General features: G+C 40.0%; 1 protein-coding gene across 4 annotated transcripts in view; it reads right to left on the bottom strand.

Annotated features, from left to right (window-relative positions):
• The window catches only part of PTPRZ1 (protein tyrosine phosphatase receptor type Z1), a 191,662-nt gene extending 189,033 nt beyond the window's left edge, over nucleotides 1-2,629 (bottom strand). For all 4 annotated transcript variants that reach the window (XM_030308309.1, XM_030308310.1, XM_030308311.1 and 1 more), the window contains exon 1: nucleotides 2,293-2,629. In XM_030308309.1, coding sequence (XP_030164169.1) covers nucleotides 2,293-2,350 — 58 coding nt within the window. In that variant the 5' untranslated portion in view covers nucleotides 2,351-2,629. The remainder of the gene's footprint in view (nucleotides 1-2,292) is intronic.
• Between the last annotated feature and the right edge of the window lie 15,665 nt (nucleotides 2,630-18,294).

Genomic DNA, 18,294 nt, shown 5'->3' with positions numbered 1-18,294 from the left:
AGCACATTTTGAGTTCTAATACAGGCTTACATTCAATATCGTTATGTAAACTTGTGATCCTCGTAGACATTAATTTAATTTTTTGTAGTTAAATTTTACATCATCAAAGCAGTAAAGAAAGCATCCAATAAACCGAAATCTGTATAACCCAAAATAATGAGCTATAAAGAATGTTTTATTGAAAAAAGACTTTGCACACTGGAAATACTGGAATGGAATATTATTCAGCCATAAAAAGGAAAGAAATACTGATACAGGCTACAACATGGATGAATCCTGAAAACATTATGTTAAATGAACCAGGTCAAATACCAAGGACCACATACTGCATGATTCTATTCACATGAAATGCTCAAAATAGGCAAATATACAGAAAATACAAGTAGCTTAGTGGTTGCCCAGGCTGGGGTCAGAGACAGTAAGGAATGACTGTTAATGGAGTTTCTTTGGGGGTGACTGAAATGTTCTATAATTAAATAGCGGTGATGGTTGCACAACTTTGTTAATATAGTAAAACCCACTGAACTGATACACTTTAAAAAGATGAATTAGGAGGCACCTGGGTGGCTCAATCAGTTAAGCACCTGACTTCGGTTTAGGTCATGATCTCACAGTTTGTGAGTTCGAGCCCAGACAAGGGTTCTGTGCTGACAGCTCAGAGCCAGGAGCCTGCTTCAGATTCTGTGTCTCCCTCTCTCTGCCCCTCCCCCACTTGCATTTTGTCTCTCCATCTGTCTCTCTCTCTCTCAAAAATAAACATTAAAAAAAGATGTAGTATATGGTATGCAAATTATAACTCAATTTTTAAAAATTTATAATATATTCAAAGCAGTGGTTTGGATGGCATACAAAGCAATATTCTCTGGTTTATTTCTGTACTACAGTGAAATTTACTTTAATAATCTAAGTACCAAGACGACCTAGCTTTCTTGTTAAAACAGATCTATAATAAAAATGCAAATTCAACAGGTGTGTATTTGATGAGCACAGCACTTTCAAAAAATGTCTTCGCCCCTCCAGAATTAACTCTGTGGTTTTAGAGAAAACCAGGACCAGATTCTCCTGCAAGTCTTAAATGCCAACCTTGTGTATCTCATCACCCCTGAGTATTTTGTAAAGCACTGGGAATTTAAATTATGTCCATGTATCACCGGGGGGGGGGGGGCTGTTGGCAATTATCACCATATTTGAAATGTAATTCTCATTAGTTAGAACATGAAAATGATTTCTCTTTGTAAAGGTTACCATTCCAAGAGCAGCACCATCAATTGAATAAAAATGTAGGTTAGTATCTACTTTATAATGAACAATCTAAAATTTAAAAAAAATGGGATCCTCTAACGGAAAAGAGTAAAATATGTGTATTCACAAACCGAGGTACCTTTTCTGACTTTCAGGTTAATACCTCCAAACCTATTATAGTCCATTGTAATAGGAAATCTTCATGAAGGAAAAAAAGATTTTTTGAAACAAAATGTAAAAACCCAATCTTAACAATTCTTACGGAAAATGACTAGAACACTTGAATCTGCATCCCAGGTAAATACATTTTTTTTTCAAAATGTAATTTCAGTATTGAATGCATAAGCTGGAAGGTGGTGGATGAAAGATGAATCCATGAATAAATATATCAACCTGCAGCTTTCCTCTGACTTTGGCAGCAGTGGTAGACGATGACAGAAATTTTGATAGAAACTTTTTTTTTTTTAAGGCAACTGCCCAGACTTGAATGTGACTAAATTAAAAGTACTGGAAAACACTGAAAAGTCAGGTTGGTGCTTGTTCCTGTTACTACCTTTTAGACGTGTGTGTGTGTGTGTGTGTGTGTGTGTGTGTGTGTGTGTGTGTTATTCGCATCGGGCACGTGTATTTTTCATTCAAGTCCATAATGAACTTAAAAGCAAAAACGCGATCTAGTACGCAGCCCGCACCTTGGTTTTATTCTCTTACGTGTACCTAGAAGGCTCTTTCCACACTTTGCAAAACGGGAGAGAGCAGAGCCCGGCGGACTTGGACCGTGAACCGCGAGCCTCTCTCTTCCGGACGGAGCTCGCATCCCCGAGGGCGGATGGAAGGTGGCAGAGGTGCGAGGTGGGGAGGGGGCGCACTCTCCCACGCCGCTGAACACCCACCGCGGCGCCGTGGACCCCGTGGGCTCCACCGTGCCTTTTCCCTCCTTGCTAGATGGCGGCGGAGGCAAGTATCTAAGGCTCTCAACCCCCCCCCCCCCCCGCCGCAACAGTGTCCCACACGATCCCGGAGATGGAACCCCACCGAGGTCTGATCACTCACCCAGACGGCAAACACAGAGGAGCTGGATACAGGCGAGAAAGCGCTTTAGGATTAGCATTTCCAGACGTTCCGAGGGCCCCCACCACGCGGCTGCTCAGCTTCTTGCGGTGGAGAGGGAGGGGGCGCGACGGCAATGTTTTCTCCTCCGGCGTATAGATTGGTGGGAGATTGTGTGTGTGCGCGTATGTGAGTGTGTCTGAGCGAGCGAGAGAGAGCGAGAGGGAGCGCGAGCGAGCAGAGAGAGAGACTGGGAGTGAAACGGGAATAATCGTAAACAGGACGCGCGGTGGTCGCGGGAACCGGGAGCCGCTAGCCCAGGCGCATGCCGGCGGGCGCGCGGGAGTTGCTGTCCTCGGCCGGCTGCGGCCGCGGTCTGAGCGCTCCGAGCGCACGGCGCCTGTGTGCCGGGGGCGCGCTCCGGCCCGGGTGTGCGCGCCGCGCCGCGGCTCGGCGGGGGCGGGGGCGCAGCAGCGCGCCGCTGGGAGCGTGCAGCCCGCCCGGGGTCGCGCGCAGCGGGCGGAGGGGCGCAGGGACGCGGCTCTCCCTCAGGGCCCGAGTCTCAGCGTGGCGATTCACATAGCGACACCCCTCCCCCCCCGGCCTCTGCCGGTGTCTTCGCTGCTCTGGAGTTAGTGGAACCCGCTGGGGTTTAGAATCTTCGCGGAGAAAATGTCTCTTCATTAAGACTCCTTCATCCTTTTGGAAGAGAAGAGGAGGCCAGACCCCCCATTGTCCCGCACAGCCGGAGATTGACCCGTGGGGTTCACCCCTGGAAATGTTTTTCATTTCATTGTTGTCCTCCCTGCAGATGCTAAGTGGGTCCAATCAGCAAGTGGTGGGGGCTCCTGGGTAAGCTGAGTCCCCCCTCTCCGTTTTCTTTCTTTTTTTTTACCGAATCACCAAAGTAGTTCCAAACCCCATTACCTCTAGGGCAGTTGACTGCAAATAATCTCCAGCCATGATTGTGACCAGTGAGACCCTGCCCCCTCCCCGGGCTCCAATCAAACTGTGGTGTTGTGCACAGCTGCTTGGGGGAACTTTCAACCTTGCAATGTTCCTCCCGCACGGAACTACCGAAGTGCCTCCTCTCACAGGGTCGCCCGGAAAGATTTATTTTAATTGCTCGTTTGAAGGGTATACAAAAGAAATGTAATACGTACCTTCTGCTCCCTCCGCGCTGGAAATGTCACGCTGTACGTGCGTGTTTCTATGGTGGTTTCTGTAACTAGACTGTGAGCTCCTTGATGGCAGGGAGTTTGTCTTATTTACTGTTCTGGCCGAGCTCCTAGCACAAAGGCAAAAATAGTAGGTGTACTCTAAAAGTTTGCTGGAATTAATTCGAAGCCTAAATGAAAAGATAAGGCAACTGGTATCCTCTATGAGACTGCCCAGAACCTGAACATTTGTATGCTTTTCACAGATGTTTTTTATATATCCTTTAGGTGTAAGTACGCTTTTCTAACTACATGAGACCCAATTTGGAGCCTTTTCGGAATCCACTCTAAGGCACAGAAAGTCAAGTTCTGGAATTATCCCTTGTATTTTTAGGAACCATTGATGTAGGTTATCTGTGCAGTGTGTACTCCCGTGTCCTGTTCTTGGTTCAAAAATAGTGTTAGCTTAAATATTTCAAGAAAGATTATCACGTACAAAATAGGGTTCACAATGTATTTTGAGTATTACTACCAGTTCTCACTAATATACACAACCTCTCAACACTAGATTAAATGTGCAGAGCTAATGATGCAATTTGCTGTTGCTTAAGGAATTGATTATAGCCGTGTAATAACAAATTTCCAATCTATCTGGAAAGTTCAGGAGTACATATCAATATTGATAAATTGACATTTGATCTTATTTTTCCCATGAATAAGAATAGAAATGCTGTAACTTTTGTAAGTTATTATGGGAAATGATTATTGCTCATGTGAGTTTCCACCTGGGAAGAAAATTTTTGCTAGCATTAGCAAGAAGTGTAGATATAAACTAGAAACGCACTGAGAGCTTAGAGAAAGTGTTTAACATGGGCTGGAGTAGGCAGAGGTTTCCTAGAGATGTGTAGTTAATGGAGGAGGACTAGCCGGGAAAAAAATGATATACAAAGAGGTGGGATGGAAATGAAAAGCAGATGTCATGTACTATAAAAACAATGTGAATTAAATTTGAGCAGATTGAGTGGAGTCAAAGTACGGGAAACACTGATTTCCTAGTGGAGGAGCTTATACCTGAAATAATAAGCAAGAAAGAACCACAGAAGAACTTCAGCTGTTTAGAAGCTTGGTTTGCTCTGGGGCATGTATGGTATTCCAGGAGGTCTCAGTTATCAAGTCTATCCCCAGCAGACTGCCAGAGTAATCCAATGGTAATAAATATCATCCTAACTCCCCTCACTTGGTCAAAAAAATTACATGACTAGTCACTTTTTTGTGTTAGATCACAAAACAAAGGCACTGCTGAAGTCAAAGTTACCCTGGTAAAAAGGGCAGGTGGATCCTGTGGTTTCTGCTAATTCCATTCCCATATTAAAAAAGATTGTCATCGGGGCGCCTGGGTGGCGCAGTCGGTTAAGCGTCCGACTTCAGCCAGGTCACGATCTCGCGGTCCGTGAGTTCGAGCCCCGCGTCGGGCTCTGGGCTGGTGGCTCAGAGCCTGGAGCCTGCTTCCGATTCTGTGTCTCCCTCTCTCTCTGGCCCTCCCCCGTTCATGCTCTGCCTCTCTCTGTCCCAAAAATAAATAAACATTGGGAAAAAAATTAAAAAAAAAAAAAAGATTGTCATCCACCTGGGAAGACACAAAAGTCACCTTGGGGAGTAGTGAAGTTGCTATTAAGGTTTGTATGGGGAGAAGAATGACAACCAACTTTATGTGACTGAGTGACAACAATGGAAAATGGACTTCGAGGACCACCCAATGTGGATCTGAGAGTCCTGGGAAGGGTGATGGAGTGGGAGGCTCTGGAGGTCAGGTCCTTAGAAAATTAGGTCATTGCAATAGGCCAGGTGTGGGAGATGAGAACATATCAGAAGGGTGGCAACAACAAAAACATACTGTATCTCACATTTCCCAATTTTATTGAGGGTCATGATAATTTCTGAGACATGTTACCACACATCATAGTCCAAATACATTAGCCATTGTGAGTTAAAGTTATAAACCTCTAAAACCACATGGTTTCATTCACAGTCTAAATTTATTTATTCATACATCGATTGATATAAATATAAAAATATGTATCCTATAATACATATCATATAAAATATATTTTATATTTATAACTTCTGTGTGTGTGTGTGTGTGTGTGTGTGCACACACATGCTGGTAAAGTTTATTTATGATATGCCTATCATGTCAATCACATTTCAGTCCTGAGAATTTGTGTTTATATGCAGAGGTTTGCACATTCCGGGAGAATACTTTTTTCCACCCAAACGATAACAAAACAGGATACAATTAATATGATAGTTGGGTAGCTGAATGGACAACATGCTTTTTGAGAGTCTCATCTGGGATTTTAGAGTGAATTGCATCCAGACACAGCCAGGGGCGATTCGTGAGAAAGCCCTTGAGTTCTTTACTTTTCACCTGAAGCTCTTGAATTCCTCAATATCCCACTGAAGATTTGGGTCTTCCAGTGGGTCTTCATCTTGCTCTTCGTCCACAGCTGTTGTTTTCTCAAGTGTAACCAAAGTTTCAGCTGGGCATCCTGAGGTCACACACACAAAAAGAAGGTTGCATCCATTTCCATTTTCTGCATGGCCCCAGCTGTAGCCAGCAAGAGAATAACAGGTGTGCTGTTTTTCATGGCAGTTGGCCAGAGGTAACCCTGGTTGGGGGGGGGGGGTGCTGAAACTGGTTTCACTCTTTGACAGTACCAGTAATAGTTGTTTTGTTGAACTATGCCAACAGAATAAGCTATAAAGTAAATATTTATATCTATCTATATCTATTTCAGTTCTTTAAAATTCATCCTTTACATTCATTCATTCATTCGTGCAATGCATTTTTATTGTGTATCTATTCTGTATCAGACATTGCTTTAAGGGCTGACTATTCAAATATGAGTTACTCCATCCCTACCATAAAGGGACTCAGTCTAATAGGAGACAAAGACATTGATACTACAAAATGTCTTTGTGGAGGATTGCCAAATAAAATACAGCATGCCTGGTTAAATTTGAATTTCAGATAAACAATGAATAATTTTTAGTACAAAATAATTTTAGTACACTATGAGGCACTAAATTTAATGAATAAGTTTTTTGTGTAATGAATAATTTTTTAGTACAAGCTAATATTTTAGTGCAGTTCATGCAAAGTTTGGAGCACACTTATATTTTTAAAATTTTATAATTTTTTTATATTTTTAAAAATTTATCTGAAATTCAGACTTAACTGGGTGTCTTGTATTTTTATTTACTGAAGCTGACCATCTCACTTCGGTGTGTCTGGGAATTGCCTCATGTATCATTTGAGGTTGTGAAATGTCCATAGTTTCCCATAAGTTTCCTTACTCTACAAATTATTTCCAAAGTATCTTTAACATGAATACAGTTAGGTGCACATGGGAGAAACAGAATGTTTCCTTTGCAGAATCTATTTGGCTCATAAATTCAGTGGAAGTGCTAGGAGACTACAGAATATTGTACAGTCACTAAATAAAACATGGAATTAAAGGGGAAGTAAAATATCTCTACTTGTTATACTATGGCAGTAACAAGTTGTTTTCCTGTTTGGCTCACATACATTATTGCACATTTTTATCCATTGTCATTTGAATAGAAGTTATTAGGTTAGGTCACTTAAATATTTACAGGTTGAGAAAGTAATGTTACTTGCTTAGAAGCAAAATACAGTTCTTGGAGTTATAAGATGTTTGCCAGAAGGAGTTCTCATGTTTCTTGAAACCCTGAATTTTACATTGTTGAGGATAGATCCATCTTGTGTTTGGTACTTAACAAATTTTGTTCACTCTGATTGACACAATGGCATCTACTCATGGCATCTTGTAGTGAAATTTCTGACAAGAGTTAAGAGTAATTTTACTTTCTGCAACATGGTCAACACTTTTATTTGGATTTGTCCTACTGGTAACTTTCTACCTAAAAAGCAATTACTTCCTACCTGCCCAACGGCCCTCAGGAGTTTAGTTAGATGGCCTGTGACTGCCTTTCCCCACTGTGAGGTATAAAACTGGTGGGAACATCCTCCATGTGTAAGTCCAGAGCTTAGAGCCCATTTGGAAGAAGCATAATTATGATTAAGAGAAAACCATAGCATATTACATACTTTGCCTTTTCGTGTCTTGTTATGATTGACTATAAAACAATTTACTCTTATTATATGTGAAGTATATAATTCAGTGATTAAAATTGTATTAAAAATACAAAAAAGTAGGAATCAATTTTTGTCCATGTCAGGAATACTTAATATAGTACAAGACTCAGGATAATTCTTCCTATGTATATTAGCAGAATAATCTTTTTTTATATATTTTCATTTTAAAATAGTTTAAAAGTTAAAATTATAACTAAAATAACCATACATTTTGCAAATTATTTGTGGATGACTATCTTCAATGTAAGTCAGAAATGTGCTATATTGTTAATTGTTGGTTGTATTAAGATAGTTGTTCGTTGTACTAGGAGAATTGCATTCTTTGGAATAGAAAGGTGATTCCTCTTCTACATTGTCCTGGTCATAAGATAGTGACTGATATTTCAATATCTACACATCTGGTTCCCTTCTCCCCACTTCACTAACTCTCCATTATGAATCAGAATAATCATATTTTTCTTTTACCCCAACAACTATTATCTGAACTCCGTTATTCAAATGAGTTCCAAGAGAATCTCTTCAAATTTGTATTGTATTACAAAGACCCACATAACCAAATTTTGGTTTAATAAACCTAAATGCTACTTTCCTTTCCTTGCCATTTAAAGGTGAAAATGCACTTCTCTTTGTTCTACTAGAGGCAAGCATGGGATTTAAAGTCTTTCAACAAGCTTAATTTAAAATCAATATTTGTCTGCTCTCTAGGTCTTTGAAAACTGTCCAAGATGGTGTTAGAGTAGAAAGCAAATGTGTAAAATAAGTTCTGCAAATCAGAAAATCAGCATTGGATTGGGTCATTCAAATGAGCTTCTGTATTTCAAATGCATAAACATTTCTGATAAATGGTCATTTAGCTGTATCTTGCCTATCCACCATCAAAAATAATGTAAAACCACTCTACGTGATCTATTATATACATATTTTAATTAAACATTTTTTTAATGTTTTATTTATTTTTGAGACAGAGAGAGACAGAGCATGTGCAGGGGAGGGGCAGAGAGAGATGGGGACACAGAATCCGAAGCAGGCTCCAGGCTCTGAGCTGTCAGCACAGAGCCTGATGCGGGGCTCAAACTCACAAACCGTGAGATCATGACCTGAGCTGAAGTCGGACGCTTAACCTACTGAGCCACCCAGGTGCCCCTGATCTATTATATTTTTGACATTAAAAACCACTTTGTTTATCTTTATTTTTAGCCAAAATATGATATCTCTATAACTGTCATCCCCTTGATTTTAGGGACCCAGAACAAATCTCTTCCCTTCCCTTGTAGAAATAACTTTTCCGTTACTCTATTCCCAGATAATGAGATTTTTCCTTCTTTTGCTAAACCTTATCTGAACCCCCCACGTCTTCTGGAGCCAACGCTCCATCATTTCTCTGAATCTCTCTCTCCCAATTTATTCTTCTCACCAAGCTATTAAAATATTTTTCCAGTAAAAAAAAATCCTTCTCTTTACCACATGTCTCATTATATAATTATGGTACCAGGTGTGTCTTCTTTCATAATTTTCTTGTAAGAATAGACCACAATCATTATCTCCATTTCCTCACCTTCCAATTTTTCTCAAACCACTAAAGTTTCTGCTTTCCTTATTCCATTTATAGTGCTCTTTAAAGGTAAAAAAATCATATTCTAATAGCCTTGTAATGGTAAGTTTATTTATTTACTTTGAGAGAGAGAGAGAGGGCTGGGGTGGGGCAGAGAGAGAGAGAGAGAGAGAGAGAATCCCAGGCAGGTTCTGCACTGCCAGCGTGGAGCCCAATATGGGGCATGAACTCACAAACCATGAGATCATGACCTGAGCCAAAGTCTAGAGTCAGATGCTTAACTGACTGAGCCACCTAGGCGTCCCTCTAATAGCCTTGTAAATACTGTGCACCTGAAGCTAAAAACTCATCATTCCTCCCCAAATGGTATTTTCTAGGGTCCACAAAACCTGAGAAGTCTCCTTGGCCATTGTTCCTCACTCCCCCAATGTAATCAGTCATGTTCCACAGCTTACTCTTAAATTCCATCTTGTTTGTACCATTATTTCTTCACCTAATCAGTGGGCCTGGCACATATTCCGTGATTAATAAATGTTTAAATATGTGAACTAATTTATCAAAGAAGGGCATCTCTCAGGCAAATGCTACTGGCTACTTCTCTTGTCTGCTTCTAACAAGGTTCCAGAGAGCCCCTTTGATGTTTCCCTTTCAGTTCCTGGTCACTAACCTAGACCCTCGGACTAAGGAGGCATCCCCTCTCCCTTGATAACAGACTTAGACTGCTCATAACATATTTGTCTTGACTTAGAACTTAGAATTCAGGCTAACAGGCCTAGAACACCTCATGTGCTAGATTCGTTACTCTCATAAGAAAGGCTATAACTCAAACAGATAATGTACAATTAAGAAGCTGGTATAAATATAAATCAGAGTTCTAGAAAACTAATGATCAACCTATACTGAAATCTTGTACCACAGTAGTAATTACAGCCACACTAACATAGCACCAATTACGTGCCAAGCATTGTTCTAAAGGCGCTGTTTATAATTAAGACTTCAGCAAACGATGTGTGTAACATTACCATTTTCCCAGTCTCATTAAAAAAAAAACTGAGGCCAAATTACTTGTCCAATCACATCGATCATAAGTGACAGACCTTGGGTGTGAACCCATATACTTAATCATTAACCTACACTGCCACACCCTGAAGAAAATCAAGAGATTCTATGCCAAGTAATCCCTTACCAAACTCAGACCGATGCCTTAGATGGTTGGAAATGTGATCCTACTTTGCTTTCCTGATACATAGTATACTTTACAAACCTTGTCCCATGTCAAATGTCAATAACATAAACAATGTGCGACGTGAGAGGTAAACGCCATTCCAGGAATCCAAATGTGTTGTTTGCCCAAATAACATTATTATTAGTCTGAGAAGAATACGGTTACTCCCCCTTATCTGCAGTTTTTCTTTCTGCAGTTTCAGTTCCCTGCTATCAACCGCGGTCCAGAAGCAGATGGATGGTCCTCCTTCTGACGAATCGGCAGAACGTCAATAGAAGCCTAAGTTTACGTCAGAATGCTGCGTCATTACCTCGCTTAGTTTCGCCCAGGCATTTTACCATCTCACATCATCGCATGAAGGGTGAGTACAGCACAATAAGATATTTTAAGAGATCAAAACCACATTCACATAACTTTTATCATACTCTTTTGTTGTAAATGTTCTATATTATTACTTGTTACTCTCTTACTGTGCCTACTTTATAAAGTAAACTTTATTTTATATAGGTATGTTTTATATAGGTATGTTTATAATAGGAAAAAGCATAGCACATATAGGGTTCAGCACTATCCAGGCACCCACGGGGGGTCTTGATGCATATCGCCTGTGGATAAGCACGAACTGCCATATTGGCCTGTGTTTCTCTTCAGTTACATAAGTAGATACATTTGGAACTAATCCCTACAGAGATTTGGGAAATCAATACAGGAGAGTTGAAGGGAAGGAGACATCAAACTAAAAACATCTCTCTCAAAACTAGAGAACAAAGGGGTACCATTAAGAACCTTGTTTCCTTCCCCGAAGCCCCTAGCACCTGATAAATTTCCAAAATCTCATCAGAAAGCATAATATATTTACAGTAATATTTAGCCTCTTGACTATTAACTCTGTGCCAAATATTCTTGCCTACATTATCTTTAATTACTTCCAAACCCCACAAATTAGATATATCATCCCCCCATTTTGCAGATGTTTTCCAAGGCTGCAAGAATTTAGCATTACTAAGAATCAAAGAACTTGTGGTTGTGGAAGTGGAATGAAAAATGGAATTTCTCTGATTCCAGTGCGTAAATGTACTTTGCGTTGTCAGTCCTAGGAAAGCATCTATCTCAAGCAGCAGTAGCCCAGTATTTCCCATATCACCTAGTGAGGACTTGTGGCTCAAGCTGAATTGACAAGATTCCTGCCAGCTTTATATTCCAAAGAAACTGGTTGTTCATCACATTTATGCCTATACCTCTGTCTGTGTGTATATCTGACAAGTCAAAATTTGCAGGGTGATCAAACATGTTTAGTAATGTGAAGAAATGCCTAAGGATAAGTGCAAATTAAAATTAACACCAAAATAGAGAAATAGGTTATGCATAGTGAGTATATCAGTCAGGATGAGCTAGGTTATACTACAGTAACGACAATAACAAAAAATTAAACTGTGATTTGGCCAGACAAAAGTTTATTTTTTGCTCACTTGAAGCCAGTTTAGGGTTCAGGTGACTCTCCGGGATAGTCACAGGTGACTCTCTGGGATAGTCACCTTGAATGTGGTTGTTTGGCAATCCAGGCCGCTTGGAGCTTTTGGCTTCTTCTCAACACGTGTTTTCACAATTTCAGGGAAGGAGAGTGCTGATGTGTCTTGTACTGTCAACTTAAATATCTCCATACAGACATGACATATATCACTTCACTGCCGACCCATTGGCTCTCCAGTGTGCCTAGAAGCAAAAGAGAAACAAACAGTGAGTAATACAAGTGTCTCCTACACAGAGCAAAAGTCAAAAGAGAGAGAGAGAATATAAAGTATAAAATAAACAGAGAAAATCGATAGAGTGAACTGTGTTATGATTGCATGATTGATCATGTTTTTGCTATTTTAGGTACTGAATGTTAAAAATTAGTCTAGAGGTGCCTGGATGGCTTAGTCAGCTAAGCGTCTGACTTTTGATTTTGGCTTGGGTCATGATCTCATGGTTCCTGAGTTCAAGCCCGGCGTCTGGCCCCCATGCGGCTCCTAATCAGGCTCCCATTGGGCTCCTCACTGACAGTGTGGAGCCTGCTTGGGATTCTCTCTCTCTCTCATTCTCTCTCTCTCTCTCTCTCTCTCTCTCTCAAGATAAATAAGCTTAAAATAATTATTCTACAGTCTTTCAGAGGAAAAATACATGAATTTCCACTGTTAGAGTTGAAACAGCTCACTACATGTTACCCTGTACCTTCCATCAGTCTTTGAGATGTTGCTCCGTCCCTGAAGGCTTTTTAGTGGGTTGAAGAGGTAGATAAGTAAGGGTAAAGAGACTGACTATGACAGCAGAGCAAATAGTTTATATTGCACAAGCAAATCACTTCCCTGATTTTTTCCTACCTTTTTTTTTTTACCTTTGAAAAGAAAAATGTTGATTCCATTTATATACTTGAATATCATGAAGGCATGAACTCATTGGTTGTATTTATAATAGCACCAGTCTTTCTATTGCTGCTTAGAAAATGAAAAATAATTTTACTGCTTTTAGCTTGGACCCCACTTCTTTCATTTTAAAGAATATAGTTTTAAAGAGAACCATTGCTGGAAATAAGGGCCTGAGGAAAGAGCATGGTCCTTCAGCTCACTTGAGGGACATCGTGTTCCTCTCTATTGTATTCCCCAGAGCTAATGTAATCTAAGTGACATACAAATTGAATTGGCTTTCCAGGTTTTCATATACTTGTAACAGGTTGTTGAAGAATATAGACTCATAGAGGTAAGAATATAAGTTAAAAATTTTTCCCGAACTGTCCTCGATAGTTACTATGCTATAAATTACTTTTTCCATCTCTTACTGAATCTTTGTCAGAGTCTATAAATTTTCCAGCCACTTTTGTTTATTAAGATTCCAATCAAGTCTTGTATGGATTCAAAGCTCTTCTTCAAGGATAGAGTCGAGTAGCTTGGTACTTTCTTCTTACAAGATTCATGCTCCTAAATCTCCTAAAAGTTCTGACTTCTCTAAGCCTGGGGATAGAGATATCAGAGAGAAGTGGCAAATCTTTCCCCATTTGTCTGTGTGATGACACAGTCCTCCTCTTACTGTGTTTTTGTTCTGTTTTGTTTTTGTCACTTTTCTGACTGTCATTGATTGGCTATCTATGCTTTTTGGAGAATATTTGGTCTAACTCTTGATAGTTCAGCAAATATGTTGGTCCTTTTGAGCTTGTCCACTACAAAGTTTTCTTTTGTACACCATCTAGAGTTGTCTCCACTTTTCCCCCTTAAAGCACACAACCACTGATCTACCCCTCGGAACTTTCTGGCTAGTTACCTTACAGTACATCAGTGGGAATTGGGAATCTGTCTCAGGTGAAGTACTAGAAAGATGGGTGAAGCCCAGATGTCTTCTGAGTTGTCCATTCTGTCCCTAGGTGTGTTAAATCATGGTAAGAATAGATGGTCCTCCAAAGATTTCCACATCGAATCCCTGGAATCTATGAATGTGTCATGCTACATGGCAAAGAGAAATCAAGGTTGCAGACAGAATTAAGGTTCTAATCAACTGACTTTAAATGAGAGATTCTCCTGAATTACCTGGGGGGATCCAGTGTAATCATGGAGGGCCTTAAGAGTGGAAGAGGGAGGCAGAAGGTTAGGTCAGAGTGGTGTGACATGAGGAGGACTTGATGCCCTGTTATGCCCTGTGAAGCTGGAAGAAGAAGGTTACGAGCCAGGAAATGTGGGAGACCCCTAGAAGCTGGAAGAGGCAAAGAAACATCATTTTCTAGAGACTCCAGAAGAGAGGCAGCCCTAGGGGCACCTTGACTTTAGTTGAGTGAGACCTGGGTCAGACTTCTGATCTACAGAACTATAAAATTGTCAATTAAAGCTGTAACTTAGTCTTAAAGCACTAAGTTTGTGGTAATCTGTTACGACAGCTAGAAAACGAATACACTGGACAATCCTTGCGTTCTTGCCATGCCAGCGCTTCCAGTTGCTCCACGCGGCTGCCTCTTCTTTCAGCCTGGGCTCCCTTTCCTCAACTCAGGCCTGTAGAGGTACAGACTAGCAGTTCTGCAGCCCAGGTAGTGTCAACATGGGGAACGAGGGGCGCTTTCCCTTCACACAAGCAGTGGCCTTCTACTTACTTTTGAGTTCATTTTTTCCTGAAAGTATACATTTATTGCTAGAGTAAATGTTTTACAAAGCTCTTTGCAAAAACACAGCAGCCTCTTGCCATCAGTACCTTCTACTGTTTCCTCGTTTGCAGAGGCAACCGACTTTAATTAATTTAGCTATGTCTTTTGGTAGTCATACCTCTAAATGACATGCTTATATTGCTACTTCTTGATCTTTCTATATCTGTTGTCTTCCCCAAATGGAAAAATTATCCATCCTTTACCTACATCCTTGCCCACCATACATAAAATCTCCTCCCTCCCAACCTCCCAAGAGGGTTATGTTATAATTTTGTCTTAATAACTGTTAAGAATTTATATTGTTAGGGTGCCTAGGTATCTCAGTCGGTTAAGCACCCGACTCTTAATTTTGGCTCAGGTCATGATCTTGTGGTTCATGGAATCTGGGCTGACAGTGCGGGGCCTGTTTGGGGTTCTCGCTTTCCCTCTCTCTCTGCTCCTCCCCCCTACACACACACGGTCTCTCTCAAAATAACTAAATAAACATTTTTACAAATCTTAAAACAAGAATTTACATTATTATGACATGTAAATCCTCACACAGTATACTATGGTTTTCATCATCTTTGGGATTAAAATTGTCTTTTCTGTTAATTTTTTGATTTTCTGGGTACACATTATGCTTCCACCTCAAATATTTGCCAAATAATAGAAATCCTCTCTCAATACTTTTAGAGACAACAGGTGTTCTACTTTTAGTATTTTCAGAGAAAACACAGCCATAAACTGATCTGCTTCAATCTGGACTGGTTGCCTCTAGGTCCCTGCAAACCATTCCTCCTGAGATCTCCTTCCATTGTCTTCCTGAGGATTCTTTAAATTTATTTAATGTTTATTTATTTTTGAAGGAGAGAGGCAGAGCATTAGTGGGGGAGGGCAGAGAGAGGGGGAGACACAGAATCTGAAACAGGCTCCAGGCCCTGAGCTGTCATCACAGAGCCCAGTGCGGGGCTCAAGCTCACGAACCTGGAGATCATGACCTGAGCCCAAGTTGGACGCTTAACCAAATGAGCCACCCAGGTGCCCCATCTTCCTGAGGATTCTTGTCACCTCTTGCTTGTGCCAGATATGTTTCCAGTGTCCACTACTGGGAAAGTATGAGCAGGAGGTAAAATTTGAGGATTTTGTCTACCTAAAAACATCTCTTACCCTTGTCTCTTCCCTTGTCTTGATTTTTTTTTTTTTTAAATTTTTTTTTTTTCAACGTTTATTTATTTTTGGGACAGAGAGAGACAGAGCATGAACGGGGGAGGGGCAGAGAGAGAGGGAGACACAGAATCGGAAACAGGCTCCAGGCTCTGAACCATCAGGCCAGAGCCTGACGCGGGGCTCGAACTCACGGACCGCGAGATCGTGACCTGGCTGAAGTCGGACGCTTAACCGACTGCGCCACCCAGGCGCCCCTCCCTTGTCTTGATTTTGTCTGGGAGTTGAACTGAAAATAATTTTTGCTCAGAATTTTGAAGCAATTGCTCTGTTTTCTTCCAGCTGTCAACAATATTGATGTCAGACTTCCAAAGCTGTTCATACTCTTTTTTTTTTTTTTAAGTAATCTCTACACTCAACATGGGGCTTGTTCTATGAACCAGGTTGCTAGTCCTCAGCAGATATTGAATCTGCCAGTGCCCTGATCTTGGATTTTCCAGCCTCCAGAATTATAGCAAATAAATTTCTTATAAGTTGCTTATAAGCCTTCCAGTATATGGTATTTCTGTTATAGTGCCTGTTAAGGCACTCCATAAATTTTCCTTTCTTCCTCCCTCCCACCCTCCCTTCCTCCCTTCTTCCCTTCCTTCCTTCCTTCCTTCCTTCCTTCCTTCCTTCCTTCCTTCCCTCCCTCCCTCCCTCCCTCCCTCCCTGGGAGATTTTGTTTCCTAGGAGATCTCACCTTGCTTCCAACATGCATATTGAGTTTACTGTTTCCCTTGACATATTTTTAATTCTCAAGGGCTCTTTTTGGTCTCTAAGTGCATTTTAAAAGTAGTATCCTATAATTGTTTTGTGTATGCTGCATTCTACCTTGTGTTTTATCCTCTCCAGAAACTAAAACCTCCATTGTCTACCAGGTTGGAGAAGCTATAGTAATATATCTTCCGATATATATACTATATAGATATACTATATAGATATATACTATACAGATTTTATATACTATAAGATATAGTAATATATCTTGATATACATATATATATATGGTAATGTGAATATATGAAATAAGTGAGAGGATCTAAGATTCTAACTTCTTCTTAAACAGACTTTCAGCCAATCTGCTGTTTTTCAAACCATCTTTTCCCCCTACTTCCAAAGCATCTGGTGCTTCCAACTACTGGAGTGTTTTCAGGGATGAGCAATGCAAATTGGGTTATTTATTGGCCTTCACCACTGCCAGTTTAGGATCCAGCTCTCTCAGGGCTGGTAGATCCATTAACTTTCATTCTGATTTTCAGATTCTGATTTTTCTCAGTTTATCTGCTTTTGCAAGTATTTTTTCTCCTGTTTTCTTTGTTCTTGTGATATCATTCCTTTAAAAATTCTGCAAACTGTTGTTTAAGTAGGGTTTTTATAATGAGTAGGGATAAAAGTATATGTTCAGTTCATTGTATTAAATACCTTTAATTGGGATGACACCACACATGTTTATGAACAATTCACTTAGAATCATCCTCCCATTCTAATCACTTGGCTTTGGCAGGAGTGGGGAAGGATAGCACAAAGAAAGAAAACCCTCTCAACACAACACTATACTTCTTAAAGAACTTAATGCTTTCTGCCATTCCCTAGGTGGTGGTTGCAGACCTGTTTCTATAGCCTGTTAGAAAATGTTGTGTTAAGGGTCTCACCCAAATTTTTGTTTTGTTTTAGAATTTTGCATTTAAGTTTTGGCTTTGTACCTTAGCTAAAATTCTGAGATTACAGGGAAAATTCCACTCAAAATCCTATTATATGCTGACCTGGTTATTATATTTCCTAAGAAGTCTTTTCCCTAAGTTAAATTACAGAGTTGTTCCGAGTAATCAGACGGTTGATGATAGTTATTTTGTTTGGATTTCTTTCACCTGTACCTTTTGATTATATTGTGTCCTTGGTCTTAAACATAAGAGTAGGAACAGATTCTTTGTGTTTGTACTCCCACAAACTTATGCAGGTCTTCAAATGCTATTTATTTCGTGCCAAGAATGAGTATGTCATCCTAAATGAAGACCTGATTAGGAATATTTCATAACATATGGTTCTGTGTGTTGAAGAGTGGAAGTTTTGAATTAGGACTTGTAGGAAAAATCCTTGTATAATACCTTCAATCAAATCAAATAGACTACACTTATTGTATTTGAAGTATGTCATTTTCCCCTTCTTACTTTTTAAAAATATTTAACGGCTCAAAACAACTTTAATACTAGTTTTAATCCCTTGAACATATATGTACATACATCATAAATTCTTAGGACATAAGGTTAAGTAGTATCATAATTAATGGTTTATAGCTCTGTAACATCACTTCCCGTTTTAATGTCCTCTAATTCCATTTAAGGAACTCACCCTGGACGTGGATCTGTTTCTAGCAATAATAGTTTTTATTCATTGTCATTGTTCTTTTATATTATTCTATTTTTATGAAGCAAATTCAAATGTGAGTTTATTTTTCTCTATGATGGAAAGTAGACTATTGATCGATTAATTTTCACATGCAAGGGTTTCTTATTTATTTTTTTTTCCCCTGACGGTATGGCA

This window comes from Lynx canadensis, chromosome A2 (assembly GCF_007474595.2).
Source record: "Lynx canadensis isolate LIC74 chromosome A2, mLynCan4.pri.v2, whole genome shotgun sequence".
Lineage (NCBI taxonomy): Eukaryota > Metazoa > Chordata > Mammalia > Carnivora > Felidae > Lynx > Lynx canadensis.
This window is presented reverse-complemented; position numbering and strand designations above follow the sequence as displayed.